The sequence below is a fragment of the Panthera onca genome, chromosome F1, assembly GCF_046562875.1.
Source record: "Panthera onca isolate mPanOnc1 chromosome F1, mPanOnc1 haplotype 2, whole genome shotgun sequence".
Classification (NCBI taxonomy): Eukaryota; Metazoa; Chordata; class Mammalia; order Carnivora; family Felidae; genus Panthera; species Panthera onca.
The window spans coordinates 39144930-39172572 of record NC_138355.1 but is presented as its reverse complement, the minus strand read 5'-3'; the positions used below and the strand labels follow the sequence as shown (position 1 = coordinate 39172572).

The following is a 27643-nucleotide window of genomic DNA, read 5'->3' as shown; positions in this document are numbered from 1 at the left end:
AAATAAACTGACACCAACACATCATAAATAAAATTCTGAAAGCTAAAGACAAAGTTGAAGGTATTATCACTACCATGTATTTTCCCTTCAAGCATCCAGAGAAATGATGCATTACCTATATGGCAACACCAATTTCAGTGACACCAGATTTCTGATTTTAAACCATGGTGTGTAGAATGAAATGGTGTATATTTTTTCAAATGCTGAAAGAAAAGAACTGTCAATTCTCTTCACGAGTTTTCTAAATTATATGTAGTGATTAAAACAAGAACTATAATACCATCTGATCTTCAAGACAATGATATTCTGAAATGGGAAAGATAAAGAAATCTAAATGGAAATAAAGTCCCTCTATTTCAGTCAAAGTGTTAATGTTAATACCAATAGGCTGTAATACCCAGAACCACCACCATGAAACTACACAAAACAATATACCCAAAAGTGCTATAAATAAATCAAGATGAAATCCTGAAAAACGGTCAAGTAACCCACAGGAAGGCAAGGAAAGAAAAACAAGGGAATCCAGAAGAAAACAAAATAAGAAAATGAGATACTTCAACATGAACATATCAATGATTACTTACACTAATTAAAAAGGCAGAAATTGACAAGATAAATTTTTTAAAGAGCTGACCCTACAATATGTGTTTAATATACTGTTTATAAGAAATTCATTTCAAAATCAATTACAAGTATAGGTTGAAAGTAAAAGGATGGAAAAAGATATACCATGCAAACATGAATTTTGTAAAAGGCAGGAGCAGTAAATTTCATATAAAAAAAAAAAAAAGAAAATCTGAAAGAACTGACAAAAAAAAAAATTCCTAGAACTAACAAGCCCATATAGCAAAGTTGCAGGGGATAAGGTTAATATACAAAAGTTGATTGCTTTCCTGTATAACAGCAATGAACAAGTGGAATTCAAAATTAACAACACATTTACATTAGCACCTCAAAAATGGAATACTTAGGTATAAATCTAACAAAATATGTACCAAATCTATATGAGGAAAATGACAAATCTCTGGTACAGGATATCAAAAAAGAAATAAATAAGTGGAGAAATGTCCCATGTTCATGGATACGAAGATTAAATATTTTCAAGATTATTAGTTCACCCCAACTTGATGCAATCCCAACCAAAATTCCAGCATATAACCTCATAAATATGAACAAACTGATTCTAAAGTTTATGTGAATGGGCAAAGGACCCAGAATACAACACACAATACTGAAAGAGAAAAAAATTGGAGAACTGACGTTACCCAAGTTCAAGACTTCCAGACAGTAATCACATGTGGTATTGGCAAAATATACACAAATAAATAAATAGAACAGAACAGATAGCCTGCAAATAAACGTATGTAAATACAGTCGATTGATCACATACAAAGAGCAAAGCAATAGTCTTTTCAGTGCATGGAGGAACAAAAGATAGTCTTTTCAATACGTGGCAGGGGAACAACTGGACATTTACATACGGAAAAGTGAATTTAGATAAAAACCTTACACCCTTCACAAATATTAACTCAAAATGGACTGCAAACCTAAATCTAAAATGCAAAACTATAAAATGTCTGGAAGATAACATGGGAGAAAACCTAGATACCCTTAGGTAAGTTGATGACTTTCTAGATACAATACTAAAGACATGATCCATGAAAGAAATAACTGATAAACTGAATCTTATTAAAATTTAAAACTTCTGCTTTAGGAAAGGCATTATCAAGAGAATGAGAAGACAAAGTGGATAATTCCTCACGAAATCTCTCTTCAAGTACACAAAAAAACTAGGTTTTTTCAGTCTGTGCTGTAGTTAAATGTGGTCATATGACTAAATCTGACCAATGAAATATGAATAGAAGAGATAGCCACTACATTTGGTATTGGTCCATAAAAACCTAGACGCCATGCTCCATTTTCTTTCCTCCTGCAGTGGCTTGCTGCAGAAGAGCATGAGAAACTTGGACACCATTTTTGAAGATGGAAAAAAAGAGAGAAGAGCTTGTGACCCTGAATCACCATTTAGAGGACAACTGATCATGAGAACCCATTTTTGGAATTTACATCCGTGAAAAATAACTGATTTCATTAAGCCATAGAGATTTGGGACAGCCACGACTTCTTTATTCATATAGTCATTCTTGGAAGCTTGTCAAAAATTGAGGCCAACACACTTTTCCAGAACATTCAAGTGCCTCTCCTGTTTGGATCTGCAGATTCATTGGTCAATTATGTCCTTTTGTCTAATGAGGCAATATTTACAATGGCCTCTAACTTCGATATAATTTCCTCTTTATAGCCCTAAATGTAACATTTAAAAAATTTATAACTCCCCTAACCTGTTTCAAGAAGAATTTAAAATAGCTGACAAAAATACACATACTATACCAAGATCAAATATTTTTTTAAAAAATAAGAAAAAAAAAGGCATCTATAAGAAATAGGAAACTTAAATAATCCCAGGTAAGGTAAGTACATAAATATATTCCAGAAAAAAACTGTATGCTTATAGAACTCACATTAGCTGATAAGATTTCTAGCAGACTGTATGATCGGCAAATATGATGCATTCCACAATTTATTTCATGCTTTTTATCATTTATCAAGATTTTTTTTGCATGCTTTTTACTAAGGGAAAAATCATGCAAGCTAGAAGTTGTTCAGGAAAAATATTACTTCTCCTGACATTGACACTGGGGAGATTTTTCTCCTATGTGTTCTCATAGAGGGGACAGTGATTAAGGAAATGTCTTCTATAGCAAACTTACAACAAACAGTGCCATGAATCAAAGATCATTAAACTTCTCAACTGAAACTCTAAAAGGGAACAGTAAGTGAAAATAATAAGTGAAAATTTTCCCTTGTTTTCTTATTCTTTATTTACTTTTTTCAGAAATCTTCAATAACAACCTAAATGTTTTCCTCAGGTATCAATTACTCTATTGAAAAAGGAGTAAGATGGAAAAGTTAGATTGTAATTAGTCTTCTCAGTGGTGTCTATACAGTAGTAGGTCAGCCGCTACTCATTACCAAATGTGGGGACTGCCTCCAAACTTCTGAAAATGTTCAGAACACGGAAGCAGACACAAACACAAGTGATCATTGGGAAACACACACGCAAACCTCCTCTGGGTTTCAGCGTAAGAATGTTCCGCATAAGAGAAAGATAAAATCGTTTACGTTTGACATACATGAACAATGTTAGCTATAAAGTAGGGGAGGAATATTCCTTGAGACTAGATCATTGTTCTCAGTGTAAATATAAATAAGTGCATTAACCTTTTACAGGCAAATATGAATAACACAAAAAGTTAGCATCATTATAAAATTTAGTAACATAAAAATTTCAACATTTTCTGCTTATAAAGTAAAGGATTTGAGTCAGGCTCCGATTCTCAGTATAATGCATAAAAAATATTTCCCCTTTATACACCTCTTTTATCCTTATTTTTAACATTTTCCTCATGATTTGAAGAATTATGATTTATGAAATACGCTGTTTTTCATGCCCACAAGGGGGACCCTTTGCACCATAGCAGCAGAGTTTCTACAGCACGGATCTTACTGCTATTACACCATTTGGTTAAATGCATGATCTGCCATAAAGTGCTAAAAAGTCAAGGCATCTCCCCTCCCCTTGCCCTCACCTGTGAGTCCAGGGGGACAGATACAAACATAACCTGAGGCTTCAGGGTAGCTGAATGAAGAAGGCAGCTGAGCAATGTGTCCGTATTGTTTCTCTGAGGACAGCTCCACACACGCCCCACCAGAGTGGCAGGGGTTACTGTTGCATTCATTGATGTGAGTCTCACACTGGGTACCTGTGTATCCTGCAGGATAAAAGTTCAGAGAAGCTGCTAAGTCAAAGTTCCTCAACCGTAGAGTTTAATGACTGAAAGGAGGCTGATCACTGTGCTGCCACCAATTCACAAGACAATGTGCTGCTCTCAAGGAGCTAGCAAGAAGAAAATGGTAAAGGAAGGCTTCCTTTTTTTTTTTTTTAATTTTGCAAGTCCAATTTTTAAAATTTTATTTATGTATTTTTTAACATAATTTATTGTCAAGTTTGCTAACATACAGTATATACAACGTACTCTTGGCTTCAGGAGTAGATTCCCATGGTTCATCACTTACACCAACACCCCATGCTCATCCCACCAAGTGTCCTCCTTAATGCCCATCACTCATGTTTCCTGCTCCCAGCCCCCCACCCCCATCAACCCTCAATTTGTTCTCTGTGTTTAAGAGTCTCTTATGGTTTGTCTCCCTCTCTGTTTGAACTATTTTTTTTCCTTCTTTTCCCCTACGATCTTGTTAAGTTTCTCAAATTCCATATATGAATGAAAACATGATATCTGTCTTTCTCTTATTTCACTTAGCATAATACCCACCAGTTCCATCCACGTTATTGTAAATGGCAACATTTCATTCTTTTTCATCACCAAGTAGTATTCCATTTTGTGTGTGTGTGTGTGTGTGTGTGTGTGTGTGTGTGTGTGTATATCACATCTTCTTTATTCATCAGTTGATGGACATTTGGGCTCTTTCCATAATTTAGCTATTGTTGATAGCACTGTTATAAACATTGGGGGTGCATGTGCCTCTATGAATCAGCGCTCCTGTATCCCTTGGATAAATTCCTAGTAGTGTTATTGCTGGGCCACAGGGTAGTTCTATTTTCATTTTTTGAGGAACGTCCACACTGTTTTCCAGAGTGGCTGCACAAGTCTGCATTCCCACCAACAGTGCAAGAGGGTTCCCATTTATCCACATCCTTGCCAACATCTGTTGTTTCCTGAGTTGTTAATTTTAGCCCCTCTGACTGGTGTGAGGTGGCATCTCAATGCGGTTTTGATTTGTATTTCTCTGATAATGAACAACGTTGAACATCTTGTCATGTGTCTGTTAGCCATCTGGATGTCTTCTTGGGAAAAGTGGTTATTCATACCTTCTGACCGTTTCTCCACTGGATTATTTGTTTTTAGGGTGTTGAGTTTGTTAAGTTCTTTATAGAGTTTGGATACTAACCCTTTACCCGATATGTCATTTGCAAATATCTTTTCCCATTCCGTGGTTGCCTTTTAGTTTTGTTGATTGTTTCCTTTGCTCTGTAGAAGCTTTTTATCTTGATGAGGTTCCAATAGTTCATTTTTGCTTTTATTTCCCTTGCCTTTGGAGATGTGTACAGTAAGAAGCTGCTGTGGCTGAGGTCAAAGAGGTTGGTTAAGGCCTCTTTGAAAATAGCAGTAGCAAAGGAATCACTTGTATAATAGTGATGAATATTTTTTAAAAGACTTGATTAATAAGGCTTGAAATAAAAATAGGACTTCAGGATAACCCTGATTCCCCAATTATCTTAAAGACTCCAATTCCTCAAATACTGAATTTTTAGCAAGAAAAAAATATGTAAGAAAATAGCCAAAAAGTCAGCAGTATGCACATAGCCAACCCTAAATTCTTTTCTTAAAACTCAAAGTACAGGCAAATGATTACTTCTGCACACTAAGACAGAATAAAAAATTATTTTCTATTTGAATGGATTTAGCTGACTCATTTTATTACAGACAAGAATAAAAACAATAGAACATTAATTATTTAGTACTTTATAAAAATATTATATATAATATATATATATATATATATATTAAGTATTATATATAAAAGACAGTTCATGCCAGAACTCTTTCTTTGGTTTTACATACATGTGCACCTGTTTAAAAAAACTACATATATTCACATACATAAATATACATATACATATACATATACATATACATATAAATATAATTTGTGTGTGTGTGTTGACATAAGTGCAATTCCACTATATACCTGCTTCTGGAGCTTACTTTTTTCACTCCTTTGAACAATCTATCCATGTTAGTAATATATATCTAACATAATTTTTAACTATTGCCAAGTATTCTGTAACATCAAAGTACCATAATTTAAACATGCACTTAGTGGACTGATACATGTTTTGCTAGTACAAACAATGTCGCAGTGGATACTATCATTATATATTCATGCTTGAGCAAATATCTGAGTATAACACTGGGGTCTATGCCTAGAGGTGGAATTTCTGGGTTATAGGTCATATACATTTATTTTAATAGATACTGATAAAAACCTGGAGTAGTTTTACCATCTATGTACTTACTAGCACTGGATATTACCAAATAAAATTTTTTAACAGTTGGTTAGATAAAAAAATAATACTTCATTGCTATTTGGGTTTACATTTTCCCCAGTTACTACTGAATTTAACTTTTCTGCAAATTTAAAAAAAAATCATTTCATGACTTTTTCTTGTTTTTCCCATTAGACTGTCTTTCCTATTGATTTATAAGATTATTTATATAGCACTATACATATATAAGCTGATATACGAAGTTCTTAAAGGAACATAATTTGATCTATAATACAAGTGACTTCACAGTCAACTAAAGATCTTTGTAATGTCACTTAACTCCTCTGAGAAATATGTTTTTAAATTTACAATCCAAAATTATAAAACTTATAAGTCTGATCATGGTATTTCTTTATTTTAAAATCATCCACTGGCTTCTGCTTTCACACAAAATAAAATTCAAAATCCCTAACCTAAAATGCCTTTTATTATCTGGCCTCCATCCCATCTCTAAATTCCTTCCCTAGAATGTCTTCTCCCCCAGGGCCTTTATGACACAGTTCCCTCTACTAGAATATCCTCCTCCAAGACCATGGTTGGCTAATGCTTAGTTTTGAGACTTAATCTTGTATGACTTTTCTCAGAATGACTTTTCCTCATGAACAGACCTAAGTATGATCCCTTCGTTTTCTCATTATCACCCAGTTATTTCTTTCATTGCTCGTATAATAATTTTTATTATTTTTTGTTATTTTTATGTATAGTTGCTTCCCTCAATAGACTTTAAGCTCCACAAAAGCAGGGACTGCTTTTTATTTATTGACCCTTCCAATACTGAGCAATGCATAAATAGTTGACTTGCAATCAACGACTGAATGAGAGTCAAATAGCAATAACTATTTAAATTATAATTCTAGTTTTGCATGTAAATTAGAGAATTGACTATTAATAAGTAAATAATGAAAACATGATATAATTGCTCATTTTGTAATTTTAATAAAAAACCTGAATGGGTTCATATGTCAAATCATAACCACAACATAAATTCTGTTGCTCAACAGTATAATACATATGTCACATATGACCCTTGGGGTCTGTCTCAGTCATCTGAAGAAGACACTTAGATGAAAAAGGAAACTAAAAGCACATGTCAGATCACAATCCTTTGTGGTGACCTCCCCCCAAGAACCCTATGTCTCTTAAACCTGAATATCTACTTTTTTACAAGTTTTTGTAAACTGGTATTTGTTGTGCTACAGTGAACTTATTGAAGAACGTTCCAACTATTTTCAATTTTCTTCTCGGAGTAAGTCTCAAGACTCATGTGCAGGCCAGGTTAGGAAGTAATTTAAAGCCTTCATAAATCCTTTTTTGCTTTCTGACTCATATATTATCCTATTCCTACAGTGAACATTAGGAAGGTTCTGATTTACGGTCTTCCCAGCCCTGTCCCCACCACTGGGGCCCTGTGGGAATTCTGTCTGCTGCTCCCTTTAACTATGTATATAAATAGATTCCTTCAGCCAAGGCTATATTCAATAGTTTTCACAAGTTTCTCCATAAACTTTGTATGAAGAAACAATATGATATTGAGTCAAGTCCCCAGGGTTCTTATGTTTTTCTTTTTTTAAACAAATCCGATCTTACCTGGGTAACATGAAAACTTTTAAGATAAGCATTTAAAATGAATGACACTTCTTGTAATTAATTACTTTTGACATGAGGACCCCAGGCAATTACAGTGGTGGGTTCTTGCCATTGCCTTCAGTTGTGGTGGTCTTGTCTCTTAGATACAGGGTGGCTTGTAGCATCAAACCTTCTCTTTATATGTAACAGTAAGAATAGGGTATAAGGAAATTCTGAATTTTCTATCTGGGCAAAATCACCATTGTTCCACTCACCCAAGAAAGAAACTCAGAAGCAGACCTGCCCTAAGTCTGTGCCCCTTTCTTAATTTCCACATCATGTCTCTCTTGACATGAAGTTGTAGTTCTGGCAAATAGCCTTATCTCTTGTTTAAAATAGTGCACAACATTTTTTAAGCTAGACTCTCTGCCTTTCATTTTATTTCTCTCAATCATCTTCCACTAAAGTTCCAAAGAGTTCTTTTTAAATCAACAGGTCAGGTTATGGTATCTCTCTGCCCCACAGTGTGCAGGGCAGACAAACAGTATGTGATCTGGCTTGAGCCCTGTCTTGCCCCCCAGCCCCAGCTCTCTACCACCAGCCAGCCCTATGTAGTCCAGCATTTTGGAACAATCATTTAAAGTTCTACAATTGGATATGCTCCTTTCCATGTGTACCTGCAGCCCTTTCTTCCTTCTGTCCTCCTTTTCCTTCTTCTCTTCTTTCCCTAGACAAATAATGGGCTGCTATGTGCTAGCCATGGGGGTCTAGAACACTCAGTCTCCTAATTTTGGTACCTAGTTAACACTTACTGAGTGCTTACTATGGTCTAGGCTGAGCTAGGAACTTTATATATATTACTGGATTTATCTCTAAAGCAACTCTGTGAAGTGGATGTTATTATCATCTTTGCTTTGCAGATGGGGAAACTGAAGCTCAGAGAAGTAAAGTTTCTTGTCCAATATCACACAGCCAGTGAGTACATTTCTGGAATATGCTTAGTGATCTTTCAAATTTCCTAAAATGCTGCCTATTGGGTCAGGCCATCTCTGTACCTCTCCCTTTATTCCCTGTTATAGAATTTATTATAGCTTTTTATTGTACCAAAAATCATACTATACACATTTTTTCACACTGTCTCCCAACTAGAATTTAAATTCCTCGGAAGAAGGGACCATGTCTTTTTGATTCCAGACCCCTGATATATATAAATTATACTGAACTCCATGTGGTTTAAATGATTGAATCCATGAATGAGTGGAACACATATTGATTTGTCTTTTTTAAGGTAGGTCTTCTTAACTGCCTGACTTCATTACAAACCCTCTAGAGAACAGAAAATATTCTCAAATGTAATTCCTACCTCCTGTTGTAGAACCTGGTACGTAATAATAGTTGCTTTTTTTTTTCTGAGTACCTAATATATTCCAGGCTCTACTTTCATAATTTTATTCTTCTTAATACTACAAGTCATTTTTCATCCCTCATTTACAGATGAGGAGCTGAAGAATGAAGAGGTGACCAACTAGGTCACTCAGTTAAGAAGTGACGGATCTGTTCTATTCCCAAACTGTCCACTCTACCTCTGCTTCCAGATAGAGATCCTTTACAGGGCGTTGTGTGAATGTTGAGTGCTGATTGATGACAAGAATGTGAAAAGCACATTTTGGAATATTTTCAGTATGTAAATCAAGCCAAGGACCAAAGCATAACAAAACATGCCCCGTTCATTACCTGGAAGTGGGCAGACAACCTACAAAGATTTCCGAGCCACAGAATTCCAAACTTCCTTTTACACTTTCACGTTTACTTGTTTGTTTTACCTACGAAATACATTTAGCCAAAGCATATTAAATGTCCCTTAGGTAGTGAGATGCCTTTCGATAGGAAGCTACTAACAACTTGACCCCAGTCTCCATGCTTCCTCCCCAACCACAGGATTACTTTTTCCTTAGACAGTAAAATGAAAGGCAGAAGGGGATAGATGATTAGTAAGCTTGTAACAGCAAGATTTTACATAATCATATGTTTATCATTATTTTCCAGTGGATCAAGAAGACATGAAATGCTCTCTTATTTCTATCAGTGAAATCCCAGTGAGAATTAGGTTAAAAATATGTTAAGCAGTTTTTTTTGATAAAACTAACAGCAATATTTACAGGTGACTTGCTGGCTCAAGTGTTATATAATGTTTTCTACTGATTCTGGTATTACCTCTACATTCTAGCCTAATTACCCTTTATGTGTAATTTTCAGTTATGGCTTATGTATATTAAACTAATAATCTCAATTATATTATAAATGCTGAGGAGAATACACCTATTTCTGGAACAATCATTCTATACCCTCTATGGGACCAATGTAATTATGTTGACTATGAAATATAATACGGTCTCCTAGGGTTTTAATATTGTTTCATGGGTTTCAATATATTCTAGGTATCAGTGAAAATATCTTGGAAGAAAAGGAAGCATCTTCAAGTGAATTTTTCTCCATGAAGACCATGCTAAAATTGATTCTTCTATTCATTTTTTTCCTGTTTCCTCTAGATGGTTCTAATGATTAGGCGCATGGTAACCTACTTTAGACAATGCATAGTGTAGCAGTAGGTATGTGTGAGCAATGAAGAATTCAGTTGAACAATGATAACTAGTGGGGTGCCTGGGTGGCTCACTCGGTTAAGTGTCCGACTTCAGCTCAGGTCATGATCTCGTGGTCCGTGGGTTTGAGCCCCACATTGGGCTCTGTGCTGACAGCTCAGAGCTTGGAGCCTGCTTCAGATTCTGGAGCCTGCTTCAGATTCTGTGTCTCCCTCTCTCTCTCTCTCTCTCTCTCTCTGCCCCTCCCCTGTTCACACTCTCTTTCTCTCTCTCAAAAATAAATAAACAATAAAAAATAACTTAATAAAAAACAGAATCTAGAAGAAAGAGTTGGTTTTAAACCTTTAACAGTAAGATTTTTTAGTTTACATTTGCCATAAGTGGTTTGTTTCTACTCTAAGCAAAAAAAAAAAAAAAAAAAAAAAAAAAAAAGTTGGTGGAAGATATTTTGTCACTTACCAGGCCAGCAGTGACAAGTGTAATTGTCATCACTGTCCTCACATGTAGCATTATTGTGACAGGGTTTTGACCAACATAGAGGCATCAGGGTCTCACAATGTGTCCCTGTGAATCCACTATCCATGCAGTTACAGCTATAGCTGGAGAGTAAAATGAAATTTTCACATCAACTCTTGGTCATATTGAGATCAAGTACCTTTATCCTGTCTCTTCCCCTGTCCATCAGTCTGAGACTCCGGGCATGGCTTTAACACTTGTCTCAAAAACTCTGGGGAATTATCTCTACAAACCTGAACACGTTATGTATTTCCATACTCGTACCTGATTATCTTTTGAAATTTATGATTATCTTTAAAAATTTCATGCAAAATTATTTGGAAACCATGATTATTTACTTCAGTTTCCTCATCCATAAATTGAAGACAATAGTACCTATGTCACAGGGTTATTGTGATAATTGAATGTGCATAGAAAGAATAGACATGGTATCTGAAACATCAGAAAACACTGAATAAATTATTACTAAGTAGTACTAAATAAAGTTGTTAATATTTGTGAAGGCAGTAGAGAATGATTTATACCACTGTGGTGCTCTTTTATATTTACAGCCCATTAATAAGGTCCCTTATGAAAAATGAAACAATAAATTATTTAAAAAAACAGGAAAAGCCCTCATTATATAAATTGGGACTTATGTTCTCTTATTTTTAGATTACAGGAATATTTTAGTCTTGCTATTTCTATCCATTCATTGGTTGAGTGAGATTATCTGAGAGACTCAAAACACAAATCTGATGGGGATACTTGTCGACTTTATCAAGAGGAGTTTTTAATTTATATGGGATCTCCTCAATGATTTAGTATTATAAAAACACGGGGTTGCACACTCGGCTTTGATGAAATGAAGGTCTAGGGGAAAGAACACCTATGAACTCATAAAGACTTAGAGTTCTGTTCACTATGGCTTGTGTGAATGTTTACCGCCAAACACAGATAAGAAGATTTCACTAAGGAAACTGAAATATTAGCAAATGTAATAAGTCACTATAATTTGTATATGTATTGCTAGTGAGAAATCCTCTTACTAATTAAAATACTTACTAAAAATCTACTATATATAAGACATTAGAGACAAGAGCCCTGTACTAGAGGCTGGCTAGTGGGCCCCAATTCCCGGAAACTCTATCTGCATATCCCTTTGGTCTACAAGAAACTTGTTTGTTTTTTGTTTCTTTGGTGTATGGTTTCTGACCTTCCCATAAACCTCATAGAAAATGTGTTCATTTTTGTTGTGGGAAACTAAAGTCAGGTTGTATTTGTTGACCTTGTACTCATCTTCCCAAAATTTAGGTACTAAGAGAGAGAAGGGTAAAACAGAAAAATTATGCACGGCACATTACACAAAGAATGGAAAGGTGGCAAGGTTCAGTAGCCTTGTTTTGTTTGCATCTCCACAGGAAGCAAGAGCTTTGTGTATTTTCTGTCCTCATGTTTTCTGGAGGCAGTAAAGCATGGATGGGGGGACCTCCTGCTCTTCCTCTGCAGTACATGTGTGGAAACTTCCATTCTGGTCAGTCTACATGTTGGTCAGTAATCTGCCTTGAGGAATATAGATTCTTGTCACTGGAGAATGATTTGGGTAAAACTGAAAGTCACAGTCAAGACGTGAAGTGTGATTACAAGTTATACTTTAGAGTTTACAAAAGAAACACACAACTACGTTGTTCTATCTAAAATCACATTATTTTGCTGGATATATTTGAAGTACATGTGCCTTTTACTCCTCCCGTTTCGAGTCTGATTCTCTTCGAAACTTAGATTTGGGATAAATTGGATCTTACTTATTAAATAAAGAAGAATTGGATTCCAGTCTTTCTTCTACAAAAAATTAACTGTGTGAACTTGTGGGAGTCACCTAACTTCTCTGAACTTTGGACATCTAATGTAATGTGAGAATATGAATGCTCAGCTTGCCTTCCACTGAGCTGCTGAAGGATCCAACAAAACATTAAGTACTAATGTTCAAATTGCCATGCATTTGGTAATTCGGTATTCGTGGTTTAAATGGGTATCAGAAAGTTCTTTTTAAACTATTTTCCATAGGGGCACCTGAGTGACTCAGTCGGTTAAGATTCTGACTTTGGCTCAGGTCACGATCTCACGGTTTCTAAGTTCAAGCCCCGCGTCAGACTCTGTGCTGACAGCTCAGAGCCTAGAGCCTGCTTCAGATTCTGTGTCTCCCTCTCTTTCTGCCCCTCCCCACTAGCTGTCTCTGTCTCTGTCTCTGTCTCTCTCTCCCTCTCCTTCAAAAATAAACATTTAAAAAAAATAAAATATTTTATATATAATCAATTACCATCACCTACATTTATTATATATATTGAATTAAGGTTTATTTATTTATTATTTTAAATAATAAAAAGCCAATGATAGAATCGGCTGAAAAGCCAATGATAGAATCGACTTCGGAGCAGATTCACATAGCTACTTCTCGCCATTCTACTCTCTCAAAAGTATTCACCCAAGTCTCCAAATACCTGGACATTCAAGATACAATCAATTTAATATCACTGCCTTTTCCAACACTGTTTATATACAATTTCTAAAGGAGTTATTTTTCATCACTTGATTTATATGCTTGTAATTATGTAAATACCACCTTATATTCACATATAGAATAATCTATAGCTTTGCTTTTGCACTTTCCCTATCTATAACAAGTTTAGTGGAATTGAAAAGTTGGCATTTTTTTTGTAATATAAACAGTCCTAGATGATTACCAGAGTGACTTGGAAAATTCTCACTCTTGGGACAAATGACCTCTAAAGGATGAATTTTTGAGTAAAATCTGAATGTTACAACTTTTTGTCATTTAAAGTGCAAAGCAGGGATTCCTGGATGGCTCAGTTGGTTCTGACTTCGGCCCAGGCCACCATCTCACAGTTCATGGGTTTGAGCCCCCTATCGGGCCCTGTGCTGACAGCTCAGAGCCTGGATGCTGCTTCAGATTCTGTGTCTCCCTCTCTCTCTGCCCCTCCCCTGCTCACGTTCTGTCTCTTTCTCTCTCTCAAAAATAAACATTAAAAAATAAAAATAAAAAAATAAAGTGGAAAGCAGTGTGAACATCTTCAGCTGAGGACATGAGCTCTCTAAAATCCCCAGAGAGGTACAGTAGTGGTTGGTTGGTCAGTGAGTTCTCTCTAAACCAATCGCCCAAACACAGGAGAAAACGTACCTATTGTGTCCATCTAGGCACAGCCCTCCATGGAGACACGGCTGACTGGCACATTCATCAGTACTGAGTTCGCAGTGATCACCAAGGAATCCAGTGGGACAGTCACAGAAATAAGCCCCCAGAGCATCATGACAGGTTGCACCATTTAGGCAGGGCTGGGACCAACATTCATCAACTTCCATTTCACAGTTCACACCTTTTAAGAAAGTCAGCACAGAAAAAAGGAAAAGTTTTAGCACAGCGTTAATATTTTAGCTCTTTGCCAGTGCTTTATTTACCAAGGCTTTTTGTCAAATGTTATATTACCCAAAATAATTTTCCTCTTTAATTGTAATTGATATTAACTTTCTGGCATGCTTGTGGGAAGTTGCACAATGCAGAGCAGCTGTTACTTACAAAGAACTATTGGATACAACAGCTTGTGGCTTTTTAATCTGTTGAAACAAGTCATTTTTAGAATAAAGTTATTGTTAACTGTACTTTTGTTGGAAGCTTTATAGGGACTGGTCAATTTTCTTCATTATTTTTAAGCAGTTAGTTAGGCATCGTAAGGGGAGTGGGTGCAAGCTCAGACTCCAAAGCCAAATGACCCAGTTTGGAATCCTGGCACAGCCACTTACTGGCTGTGTGATCTTTGGCAATTCCTTAATCTTTCCGTATCTCAGTCTCTGCACCTGAAAAATGGGACCACTACTTGTAATTACCTCATAGGATTATTATTACAATTACAATGTGTTCTGAAATGCTTATGATAGTAGGTGGTACTAAATGTTGCTAGAGGGAAAAAAAACAATACTTGGTCCTTCCATATTTATTGTACAAATATGATGTGCAATTATTTCCTTAAGTGCTCCTTCTGCATAAACATATTTTAAATTTAAAATTTCCATAGTGTTGTAAAATACTACTTTTAAATAGGAAATCAGTTTGTGACATAATATAATTAGTATAAGCTACTTCATTCTGGGGCACCTGGTTGGCTCAGTCAGTTAAGCGTCCGACCTCAGCTCAGGTAGTGATCTCACAGTTGGTGAGTTCGAGTCCCACATCGGGCTTTGTGCTGATAGCTCAGAGCCCAGAGCCTGCTTCAGATTCTGTGTCTCCCTCTCTCTCTGCCCTTCCCCTGCTCGCACACTGTCTCTATCTCAAAAATAATAAACAAACATTAAAAAAAAATTTTTAAAGAAGCTACTTAATTTTAAGGTAATTTACATGAAAAATCTCTATTTATTCTCCCCAAAATTGTAAATTAATATTTACTATGCAAAATATGTTTAAGACTTACAAAAGTAGTCACATGGAGATAACAAACCACCTTACTGGCTCTATCAAAATAATATTTGATATACCATAATCAAATTTGCATACATGTTTTAAAAGACACAAAAGGGCAAATATCTATATTTACTTATCTTTATTTCTATTCCTACAACCCAGGATAATAGATTATGTATTAAAATGATATTGAGGGATTTTCAAATGACTCAGATGTTGCTAGTAGTCTGAGAATGTGCCCTCTTTCCTGACAGAAAAAGCAGTAGCTTATCCTAACACTGCTGACCGTTTACAACAGTGACTAGGTTCTATAAATACCTAAGCTGAAAGGGATCCCAGCATATTAAATTTGATTGTTTTTTGAGAAGAAAAAAACTTAAAAATTAAATTTTATATTGATAAAAATATAAAGCGGTGGAACAGTATTTGTTGCTAGGTAAACCGCTTGCCATTTGAGGCCAGGCTATTTCTTACCCAATCTGGGATTGAGATCAATCGTAACTATTTTACTTGGCATAACTAAGGTCAAGGGAACGAACACTGAACTGGCCAGTGGAACACGTGTATTTTCATTCTCATTCTCTCTCTGAAATGGCTTTTCAGCAATGTTTTAGTATCTTCATTTCTGCCATGTAAAATAATACGATAACAACTATCTCTGTTTTCCAAGAACGTTAAGACAAAAATAATAAATTTGTTAAATTATTTTTTCTTACAATTATTTTTTAGACATATATAGCAACTAAAATGATAATGGGTTAGTCCTCAGTAACTACAAGGCACAAAATTACCTCCCCTGAAATGACAACGATCAATCATAACCTTTTTAAAAAAAATTTTTTTTTAATTTATTTTTGAAAGAGAGTGTGAGCAGGGGAGGAGCAGAGAGAGAGGGAGACAAAGAATCTGAAACAGGCTCCAGGCTCCAAGCTGTCCACACAGAATCAATCATAACTTTAAGCAAAGTGAACTATGCCCACCCAGGAATGTTTGGTCGATGTGGATTTCCATAGTGCTCTGTGAGCAGAGGGCAACTGCTACTTACTCGATACCTGCCATATGCGGTGTCAAGGCAAGGTGATTTTACATACATTCTTGTGCTTCATTCTAACTCCTTTAAGGTACATTGACTTGTCTGTGTCCCATAGCTCTTCAATGACTGTGTTTCTTCGATTCCTATCACCACCTATTCCCGTTCTTTTGCCAATCCACTTTTCCATAGTGCCTTTGCCTACATGACATTAGACTAATACCTTTGGTATCTTAGTCATCTATATTTGCTGCAAAGGATTAACATACAAAGCCAAACCAGTGGTTTAAAACTTGCTAAAACTTTTCCAAATTTTATTTCATAACTCAAATCAAATTCATATATTCATCTGCAATACACCCGGATTACTTCCTCGTGCTTAAGAAATACATTATAAGCCATTATTTTAAATTCTGAAGCTCCTCTTATAAATTGTAGCCCAAATAAAGAAATCGTGATGTACATACAAGAATGTGTGTCAATAGTTTAGATATAATTTCAAATTCAACTAGTTACTTTAGGGTGATTTGTTTGTATTACCTTAATATTACTTAACAACATGATTTTTATTGCAGTTTATCACTGCTCCTGATATAGACAAACATGATTTGGTCTACGTCCGCATGATGCCAAAATAGCCAGATGAAATGTGGTAAATACAGCCAGTCGTCCAGATGTTTTTGTATTTCCAGATGCTGGCTTCATAGATAAAACATCTGGATAACTATGATTTTGGTTTTTCACTTGGATGCTTACTGTCACATGCTTATAGCCTTTCAATATACAATTAATCAACATTCAAAACATACCTGTACTTGTAGTCCATCCCACCTGAAAACATTCATTTTATGCCTAGTGTTTTTAAGTAGTGCACCATGTTATTGTAACTATATGTAGCAACAGAAATTGAATACAGTTACAGTGAGTAGCACTTCTATGGCTGATTGTCTAAGAAATAGAAAATTCATAATTATAAAATTCTTTCACAAAAATTCATCCAGGAACCAAACCAACGGTTGCAGTTCATTAATAGTTAGTAATATGAAACATAAGAAAATAGAAAGGGTACGAAAAAAAAAAAAACAGGGTAAGGAGAACTCGCACCCAAAGAAGAAAAAGTATAAGACAGGAAAAAAAAAAATCCCCTGATGTCATTAGCTTTGGTGACTCACCAAAACTAATACTGTGCTAAAATCCAGAGGCTTCCCTACATAAATACAGGTGACCTAAGGTGTCACTAATTCCTGACAGTCAGGGACAGTTTCACTCTGAACTACTCAATCTGCACAAACTGTCAAAAGTTCAGAAAAACCAAGTATTTAACTAATATTGGCAACAACAGCAGTATCTGTTTTCAAATAAGATCACATTCTGAGGTACTTCAACATAGGGTGTAGAACTTCAACAGAGGAATTTGTGTGTTGGGAGAGGTCACAATTCAAACCTAACAGACTCCTTCTTGGTTTGCTTTTCTGTCACCATCTCCAAGTTCTTAATGACTTTTGAACTAGAGGCCCCACATTTTTATTTTACAGCAGAACCCACGAACTATGTAGCCTTTCTGCATATAAGCCCTTAATTCCCATTTAAACTTTTTATAACTGATACACGTAGAATGAGTTCTTTTTTTCCTGACCAAAACCCAATTGATACACATACCCGAGAGAGGAAAGATTTGAGTAGAATATTCAAACAAGCAGACTGTTCAGTTTTGGGTCCAGCCCTCAGGCACATAGTTAAAGATATAGCAAAAATGGGGGCGCCTGGGTGGCTCAGTCGGTTGAGCGTCCAACTTCGGCTCAGCTCATGACCTCACTGTCAGTGAGCGCGAACCCCACGTCAGGCTCTGTGCTGACAGCTCAGAGCCTGGAGCCTGCTTCGGATTATATGTCTCCCTCTCTCTCTGCCCCTCCCCCACACTCTCTCTCTCTCTCTCTCTCTCTCTCTCTCTCTCAAAAATAAAATAAAAACATTAAAAAAAAAAAAGATGTAGCAAAAATGAAGCTGGTGCAGAAGTTCCACACTCTTCAGTCTTGCCGTAGGCGAGCTGGGAATTTGATATCACCCCAGATAGGTGTTGGGATCCCAGGAGAGAAGCTGGCTCCACTTCCCTTATAGAACTTTGGAAAGACATCAGGACACACATAATTCCCAAGCCACTGTTGTACAGGATGGTAGAACAGAGAAAACTACACAGGACCTGGGTAGATGGAAATTAAATGGCTTTAAAGAGAATACTTATTGAAGCAAACAAGGCAGCCAAATGTGCTCTCCAATTAGTCCAACACACACTCTTTGTATCATGTTGAGTTAGGGAATTATAAAAATTGTACCTGCTATTATTACTTCCCTTCTTCCTCTTTTCCTTTGCCATTCATCATGGAAGAGTCGAAAGAACATGGATTTTGTAGACAGACCACTTAGGACTAAGCTCTGCTCTGCCACGGCTAGTACCAAGGTTGGATTATAGTAAATGCTCAATGAATGGTAGGTATTACCTATAATCTATTTGTTCTTTCCTATTACTTCTTCAATTCCTCTGGGTAGACAGAACTGTAAACGTTTTGAAGTCTTTGGAAACAAACATATCCCTGGAAGGGAATTTGGAATACCTTCAGACTCAGTTAAAACAAATACAGATGGCATACTGAGAGTATAGGAGCTAGAGATGCACAAATTTGGAGCAGTCACTATACTAAATACGATTTTAAAAGGGGTGGGGGGTACAATGGACATATAAGTAGCTAGTGAGCAATAGTAAATATATAGCCCGAATTTGGTAGAAAATATTGGGATGGATCAATAGAGTATAAATTAGGACAAAAGAAAGTAGGCAATAGGGGGGTTTTCCGGGACTGGAAAACTGCAACATAACAATTGCAGGTCAAGCACGAGAAGGTTTAGAGAACAATACAGGCACATCAGTAGAAGAGCTCTCCACAAAGTCTAGGCCTATAAGGAGATATCGAGATAGAGATGGAGATTTTGGACAGGAGGAGTATGGAGAAGCCAGATGGCTAATATTCTGCTAAAGATGAGGTAAGAATCCAACCGAAGCAAAGACATCAGAAGCGCAGGTTGTAGTGAGAACTTTGGTGGTAAAGTAGTTTTGGATGATGAGAGGGACTAACTTGAAGCTGCATCGGCATGTAGCTGTGGCAGAATAGATGGAGGTCACTGAAAACAGGAAGCTCAAGAAATTCTAAAAGCATGTGGGCCACCAAATACTCCAGTAGCTCCTAATTGGATTTGGATAAACTGAAAACTTCTCATCGTGGCATCAAAAAATCTTTGTAATACTTACAGTTTCATTTCCTATCACGAATCTGTCATCACTCTATGTGCCAGTCTTACCAGATCATTTTCTTTTTCTCAAACCCACCATATCCCCCTACCCTCTAAGAGTTTAACATACTGATCCTTTCTCTCTTTCTCTCTCTCTCTCCGTCTCCCTCTCTCTCTCTTAGGTTCTTTCTTATTTGTCCATCTGATGAAGTCATCCTTTAAGACTTATGTTAAATGTCCCACCTTCAGTGAAGTCTCCCCTGATTTCCTTACTGGTTCCACCTTCTTGTGTTTTCATAGCACTTACAGCATTATATTTTATTATTTGTTACTTTCTTATCTCCAACAACTGCTTTAAAGACAAGGATCCTTGCTTTGATATTCATAGTAATAACTGACATTTTTTGAGAGCTTATTTCACATCAGGTACTGTGCTCAGCATTTTATGTACCTTATTTTATTTTGTGTGATCTTCAAAAAATTATCCATGAGGTACTACCTTTATGCTCATTTTCTTCAGGATGAAACTGAAGCACAGAGAAGTTAAGAAACTGATGCAGACCAACAGGCTAGAGAGTGGTAGGGCCAGGATTAGATTACAGGCAGTCTGAATTCAGAACCTGTGCTATTGGCCATGAGGCTACACCACAGCCCCATACATTATGTTCTTCAAGGATGTACATCCTCTGTGTGTAGCAAACACCTGCCCCGTGACAGGTGTTTGGCACAGTTTGCTGAATTGAACTGAATGTGAAGAAGTTGTCTGGGAAAGAGAAGTCACTGAGAATACTGCGAGTGTCCTGGAGGAGGTAATAGCTTACAAAGAAAAGAAAAGAGAAGCGTAAGTGGTAAGTGAATGATGAGCCAGTGGTCTTTCAGAAGCAGGGGGTTAGTGAGAAAGCCAACCCTTCCTTCCTTGAGAATCAAGGAGAAGAAAAATCCTTTAATAAGGGTCTCATAGAAAGTGGTTTCATCAGATAAATGCCAAGTTCAAGTAAAGGCCAAGGAATTAAAGACACATTGGGAAAAAAAAATAAAATGTTGTGTTTACTTGTGTTTAAGAAAAGACTATGGATGCAGCGCCTGGGTGGCTCAGCTGGTTGAACGCCTGACTTCGGCTCAAGTCATGATCTCATAGTTTGTGAGTTCAAACTCCACATCGGGCTCTGTGCGGACAGCTCAGATCCTGGAGCCTGCTTTGGATTCTGTATCTCCCTCTCTCTGCCGCTCCCCTGCTCATGCTCTGTTTCTCTCTCTCTCCCAAAAGTAAATAAACATTAAAAAAAATAATAATAATAAAGACTATGGAAGCAGGGGCCATTCTAATGAATTTCAGGAAGCTTTTCCTGTGACATTTTCACATAAACTATACATTAGCAGTCTAACCCTAGGCCAGATTGCTCTTCTGAACCCAACTATCTATAGGTTGTCTTCTCCACATATCCCAACAGACATCATTCTACAATTCCAAATACAAACTCTCTCTCCTCAATCCACCCTCTCTCATCCCTGCCAAACTTCTTCTCTCAGTGAATGATATTATCTCCAAATAACCCAAGCCAGATTTCTAGGAGTTACCATTATCTTGGTATTATTCCCCACATTAGTCGCCAAATCCTGTCATTTCTCCCTGGGAAACGGATCTAAAAGGCCATTGCTATTGCTACAACCTTATTCAGACCCTCAACATCTCTCTTCTTATCTTATTGCTTACTGGCCTCTCTCTTTCCAGGCATTCTCTACAGTTCTGAGAGTGGTCATTATAAAATACAAATCTGATTATATCATTGCCTGTGCAAAGTTTGCAAATAGCTCCTCTTGTCTCCAGGATAAAGCCTTGGAATGTGGCAGAAGATTCAGAAAGATGAGGACTCTCCTGGTACCACCTACAATGACTCTCTTGCAGCTCCACTGTCTCACGTCTTTAGGCTGCACATAGGTGCCCCCCTTGCTTATAAGGCCCCATTCCTCATTCCTACTTCCTCCAGCTAATTCTAATTAGTTCTGAAAAACTGAATTTGAGCATCATGATGCCAGAAACTATACTTAACCACTTCCATCTGCCTTGGGTGCCACTCCACAGTTCTTTCATAATTCCCTGTTACATAAAAGTATGTATTATATATTTGACTGCAAATGCTTATTTGTTTATATTATCTACAAAACTGCCAAAGTGATTTTTTTTGTCCTTTAACACTAAGGTCTGTAGCACACAGCACATACTCTTGAATATAGAAAATGCTCGATGAATTTTAAATGAATCGTCCGGTCCTAGGTATAGATTAATTCACCCTCTCTCCCGAAAGGCAATCTGGTCTGCCAGGACAGAGGTCCTCAATGCTTCTGCGAGCCTGGGCCCACTCTCAATCAAAAACCGTAAAGGCAAATTCATGGCTTTGGCAAGCGTTTAAAACAAAACGTTGTTTCTGAATGACTGTGCCCTAAACTTCTGATCAGTGTTTAGAGACTGTGCCCCTCAATATGCATCTTTCAGCAATTACAAATCAATGTTAACATTCTGTGCCACGAGATAACGCACATCGTATGTTATCAGCCTGGAGCAGGTCTTGTCACTGATGTTGTCCTCGTCACTCATTACAGTGGGGAGAGAGTGCACAACACGTGCCTTGTGGCCCTGATAGACTGCTCTGAACACCTTTCTCATTATCTTCAGAGCCCAGTCTTCAGAAATAATTGTACTCTCATTTTTGGTTAGCATGCTAAGTTTCAAAGTCTCCCGAATATATTTAATATCTAACAGGCCTCTATGCATAATATTTCCTTTTGAATAAGAATTATGTACACTGTACCTGAGTCTTTAAAGAATGATGCATTCTTACAGTTGTATCAATTACAACAATGATCAGTGCAAAGAGGTGCACTAACATTAGTTTCTATTACACGTATAGATTTATGCTACACTTTCTCCTGTATATCACATTCACATATTTAACATCCTAAAGCAAAGAACGGAGGCCAAAGACTTCATTCTCTGATTAACAGTGTCAAACAAGCATTATATTGATTAGCAAGCTGCTAATCAATGGGAAATTAAAGGCAGATTTCTTATTTTCAGTGGGAACATCTTTGGGTTTTTATCCAGTAAGATTTCTGGCTTGTGCATTTAGATAGACCTTTTCTAAGGAAACCAAAAAGTAACAAATACTTTTCACAAGACACTCACTTGAAGTAGACTTTACAAGCCTAGGATTTGCCTCTGAAAGACACCTGAATTTTTTCAATTTGAGGACTGCTCTTTTCTCTGTCATAAATTTACCATCTAGGAATTATGATGCACTTTATAATCAAGAATGTCTTGGTGTTGTACTATATTTTAGTTGCAGAAGTTTTCTTTCTTGGCCTACATGAAATCAGTGTAATTATCAGTGATGAATTCTGATGAAATATGAAAACAGTTTCGTATTTTTACATTATTGTTTTACAATATTTATTTACTATATCTATTTTATTACTATTATTTATAAATATTATTAATAATTTATTATTACCAAAAGAGTCTCCTCCAGCGTCCTGGCCTCCCTCTACCCAGGGACCAGGGCTCCCTGGTCTCTCACTGAAGGATCCCCCACACCGGCCCACCCACCTGGCCAAGGCAAGGCAGTCATATTCCCAACAGATGTGCCTTCTGGGGAACAGACGCTTATAGCTAGGTTAGGGATGGAATCCCACGCTTTGTTCCCTAAAGAGCCCACTCCGAGGAACTGGCATCTCTCCACGGTGGTCTTTCTGCAATTCTCTGGCTACCCAGAACTGCACTGCACCAGTATGTGTAACGTGGCCTTCTCTCCAGGCCTTGGGCACCTGGAGGCCTTCAGGCCTGAGGTCTATGGCCCAGTCTCACATCTGGATAACTTCGTGGGTGGAGGGGGACGCTCCTCCCACAAGACAATCTGATACTATGGCTACAGAGAAGAAATAATCATTCCCCATTTGGAAGTGCTGCCCGATGGGGACCCAGGCCTCTCCAGGAATGAGGGATCCCAGATATCTCTCATTCCAAGGCACCAAGGCTTCAGAATTCCCCATGTGTCTGACTTCGGGGTGATAGGGTTCCTTTGTGAAGGTGCAGCCTTTGGACGTTGGCAGATGTCTGGTTTTCCCCATAGAACACCATAGGGATCCAGCCTCTCCTGAACCTGGTCCTGGCCGGGTTCTGACCAGGGCTGGACGGGATTCCTGCTTGCTCCAGACAGCTGAAGTGGACCAATGTGCCCGATTAGCTCTCTGGCACCAAAGCCCCAGCAGCCAGGCCTATCCAGGTAGTAGGACCTCCTGGTATCTCTTGCTGGAGGACCAAGCATTAGTGCAATGAGGTGCATTAGCACTAGTTTCTATTACAGCTATAGATTTACGCTACATTTATGTCTCTTGTTGGAGGACCCCCAAGCAAGCCTGCCCCGCTTGGTCCTGGCAAGGCAGTCAAACTCCCCCAGATCTGCCTTCAAGGGGAACAGTCATCATTAGGTCGTTTAGGACGCGGAATTAGGCAGATGCCTATTTCCTACAAGAACCCGCTCTGGTGACCCGGCCTCTCCAGACCCAGGATGGCTTTCAGATCCCTGACTTCCCTGAACCGCACCCTTGGCAAGCCCAGTACATACCCTTTCAGCAAGTCTTGAACAGCCAGGACCCTCCAGGCCTGTGCAGCTAGGGCCTGGCGCCAACCACCTGCACATCCCCGGGGGGCAGGGTTGCCCAAACCCTGTGAGTCACTCTGAGGCGGGGAGCTGCATATTGGCGACAGTCCTCATTGGGACGTGATAGGGACCCACGCCTTTCCAAGAACCAGAGATCCCAGACGTCTTTCATCCCAGGGTATACTGGTGCCACCAAGCACGGCTTCAGAGCTCGCGACATAACTGGCTTTCGGATGTCAGGGTTCTTTCTGAAGGTGCAGGCTTGAACACTGGCAGATGCCTGGCTTTCCCCCAACGTCCCAGGGTAGGGACCCGGCCTCTCCTGATCCGGGTCCTGGCCCGGAACGGAAACCGGGATGGGCGGGATTCCCGCTTGCCCAGAGCGCGGAGCAGGTCCCGCATGCGCAGTTGGCTCTCCTTCGGAGACCCCAGCGGCCACGCCGGCAGCCCTCGCTTCCGGGGTCTCCTTGGGGGGAATCCCCAGGCCTGCGCGCCCCGCCCGGCAAGGCAGTGGGGTCCCCCCACGTCTGCCTTTGGGGAAATAGGGCATCACTGTGGATGGCGGGGCTTGCAACTGGGCAGTTGCCTTGCGTCTCCACGACCCTCGAACTCTCCCGTCTGTGGGCGCTGGTAACGCAAGACACCCTGGTGCACAGTATGTAGTGTTTCTTTATGAATTAGTTTTATTAACTTGCCATTAGAGACCTGGAAATCAATCTCTTCCGTTTCTACGGGCTTAACTTTCCCAGAGAGACCTCCCTGGAATAACCTCTGCCTTCAGACTTGTTTTTTGCTGCTTTTATTAATTCCTGTCTTATTTGTCCTCTTGTCTGCTTCTATCAGCCGTGCAAATTGAAGAATGTTCTTGGCACCATTTTAGCATTCCGATCTTTCTAGAAAAATCTTAGAGGCTAGAACTAGTTCTAGGACTAGAAAGACTGGCTCTTGTTTGTCAGTCCTAAGAGCAGAGAGCGGGGAGTGCATTCTTGTGCTTTTTGGTAGCAGTGATAATTTCAGGGGTACGGTTGTCTGCGGAAATACTCTGCTTCCCCACGCCTGCTGCTTCTCCCAGCACTAACTCACCCTTCCTTCTTCTCTACACATTTTTTTTTTTTTTCTAAATCCACCTGGATGCTCTTCCTCCCACTTTACTCCTATCATAAATCTCAGAACATGTCAAAAGACATCATTTTATTTTAAAACACATCCCTGGGGTGCCTGGGTGGCTCAGTCGGTTGGGTATCCTACTTAGGGTCTCGCGGTTCATGAGTTGGAGCCCCATATGGGTGAACTTGAGCCCTGCCCAGGATTCTCTCGGTCTCCCTCTCTCTCTGCCCCTCATGTGATTCTCTCTCTTTCTGCCCCTCGCTCACTCACGCGTGTGCTCTCTCTCAAAAGCAAATAAACAAATAAAATATATTCCTAGTTAATATGCATGACTTCCTCAATAGTAGCCTATATTTAATATGTATGTATCTGTGTATTTTTAGTATGTAACATTGGTAAGATATATATAAAGCTTAATTCGGAGTAACTCATTTCAAAGTCTCCAAGATGCTATGTTTGAGAAACACTCTACTTTTATAAATGGTTTCTATCTCGCTTAATTTTGAAGTTCCTTGGGATCATAATAGGAAAATCGTAATAGTTGCATTTTGTGCTAAATATGCCAATGTTCTACATTTCACACTTCTGTCATTATAATGTTTTAATCATAACAAATATCTTTCTTGTGTTTTTATTAGGATAATTGTCATTCCTGAATATTTGAAATGTTATAGTATTAATACATTCTTAACTCCTTGGTTTTTTGATATGGTGGCTTCAGAAATTAAATCCTTGCCTACACATATGGCAACTTTCCCATTTAAACATGTAAATAGAGCACAGAGATTATGATCTCAGTTAATCTGTTACTGAGTATGGTTCTAATATATTCCAAAAAGAAAGCAATTCAGTATAAGAAAAGGATACCTATGAAAAGTATAGGTAAAGATTGTTAAACGCTAGCATTTATACTAGCAGCAATATTTGAAGATATTAAAATAGTGACAGCCAGCATTTTCATGGCTTCATAGTTTATGGGAAAACTTTCAGTAAATCATTTCATTGCCACCGTGACCCTGAGAGTTAGTTGATATTATGCCTGTATGTTAGAGTGAGGACCCAGAAGCTCAGAACTATTTATCAATATCAAAGCACTTTCTTAGAAACCACTAGAACACATCAAAGCTGGGACTGGGAGCCCTGTCTTCTGCTCTCAAATTCCACAGCCTTTCCACTACACCCATTCTTCATATTACTACATATATTTTGGCTCATCCCCTCCTCACTCAGACCTGCACACCCACCCTGCTGATGGCTAGGAAATCACTAAGAGCAGTAGTCAGACAGAGGGGGTTTAAAATGGAGCACGCCATTCACAGGTACTCGCTAAACCACAAACCAGCCGTCAAAGCAAAGATGACAGAAGAGACATTCACCCCTCGCTAAACCCTCTGCAGTCCTTCTCCCTTGCTCTTCAGCTCGTTCTTATTCATACAATAAAAGTACTAATAAATGTAGTCAGAGGGCAGAAGTTTCAGTTGAACATCCTGAACGAAATGCATTGCTGCTCTGCTCGTAGGCCACCTTTTCTGTGAAGATTTTCCTGATCCGAAGCAGTGTCATTGGCTCCTTTCTTTGTGCTGCGTCAGCATTCTGGTCAGAGAGCGATTGTAAGTTTTGTTTGCCTGCCTTCTCCCAGGGTAAACTGTGAGTATTTCGTCAGGGATAAATTTTGTCCTCGTCATTTTTATGTCTCCATGGTCTGGCACAATGTCCAGTGCCATGGAAGCATGTCCTGAATATTTGCTGAGTGAATAGTATCTGTTACCTTGTGCGCTCATTCAACAAACGCTTGTCAAAAGCCAGAAACTTCATTTCTTCATAAAACTCTTTCAGATGGCTCTAGTTCTGAGCAAAAGCCTGAATACGTGCGTAATTTTTTTTTTATATGACGCTACAGAAATGATCAGTTTCATCATTAAGAGCATATAGAAAACCAGTCATTTTCCTTTGATAACATGAAGATACAACCCATGAAGTCCAAATGTTTTCTTTTGCCTGCTACCCATTATTTGCCTTTTGGGTGTGAAAGATATTTGTTATGAATATGTATATTATGTGGGGAGTAAAATGTGAGGTATTTAGAGAGATGCTCACAGAAACAATATTTAAGTGTTCTTTAAACTCATGTCTTACAGCGGGGGAGCCTGGGTAGCTCAGCTGGTTAAGTGTCCGACTTCGGTTCAGGTCATGATCTCATGGTCTGTGAGTTCGAGCCCTGTGTCGGGCTCTGTGTTG

General features: G+C 38.2%; 1 protein-coding gene across 6 annotated transcripts in view; it reads right to left on the bottom strand.

The window, feature by feature from the left end:
- The window catches only part of CRB1 (crumbs cell polarity complex component 1), a 209474-nt gene that overhangs the window by 110097 nt on the left and 71734 nt on the right, over positions 1-27643 (bottom strand). For 4 of the 6 annotated variants that reach the window (XM_060644020.3, XM_060644021.3, XM_081791902.1 and 1 more), the window contains exons 3-5: positions 14051-14246; positions 10816-10955; positions 3651-3833 (exon numbers count right to left, since the gene is read on the bottom strand). In XM_060644020.3, the coding sequence (XP_060500003.3) occupies positions 3651-3833; positions 10816-10955; positions 14051-14246 (519 nt within the window). Of the gene's footprint in view, positions 1-3650; positions 3834-10815; positions 10956-14050; positions 14247-24262; positions 24592-27643 lie in introns of those variants that run through there. The other 2 variants (XM_060644024.3, XM_060644023.3) reach the window with 2 other exon arrangements.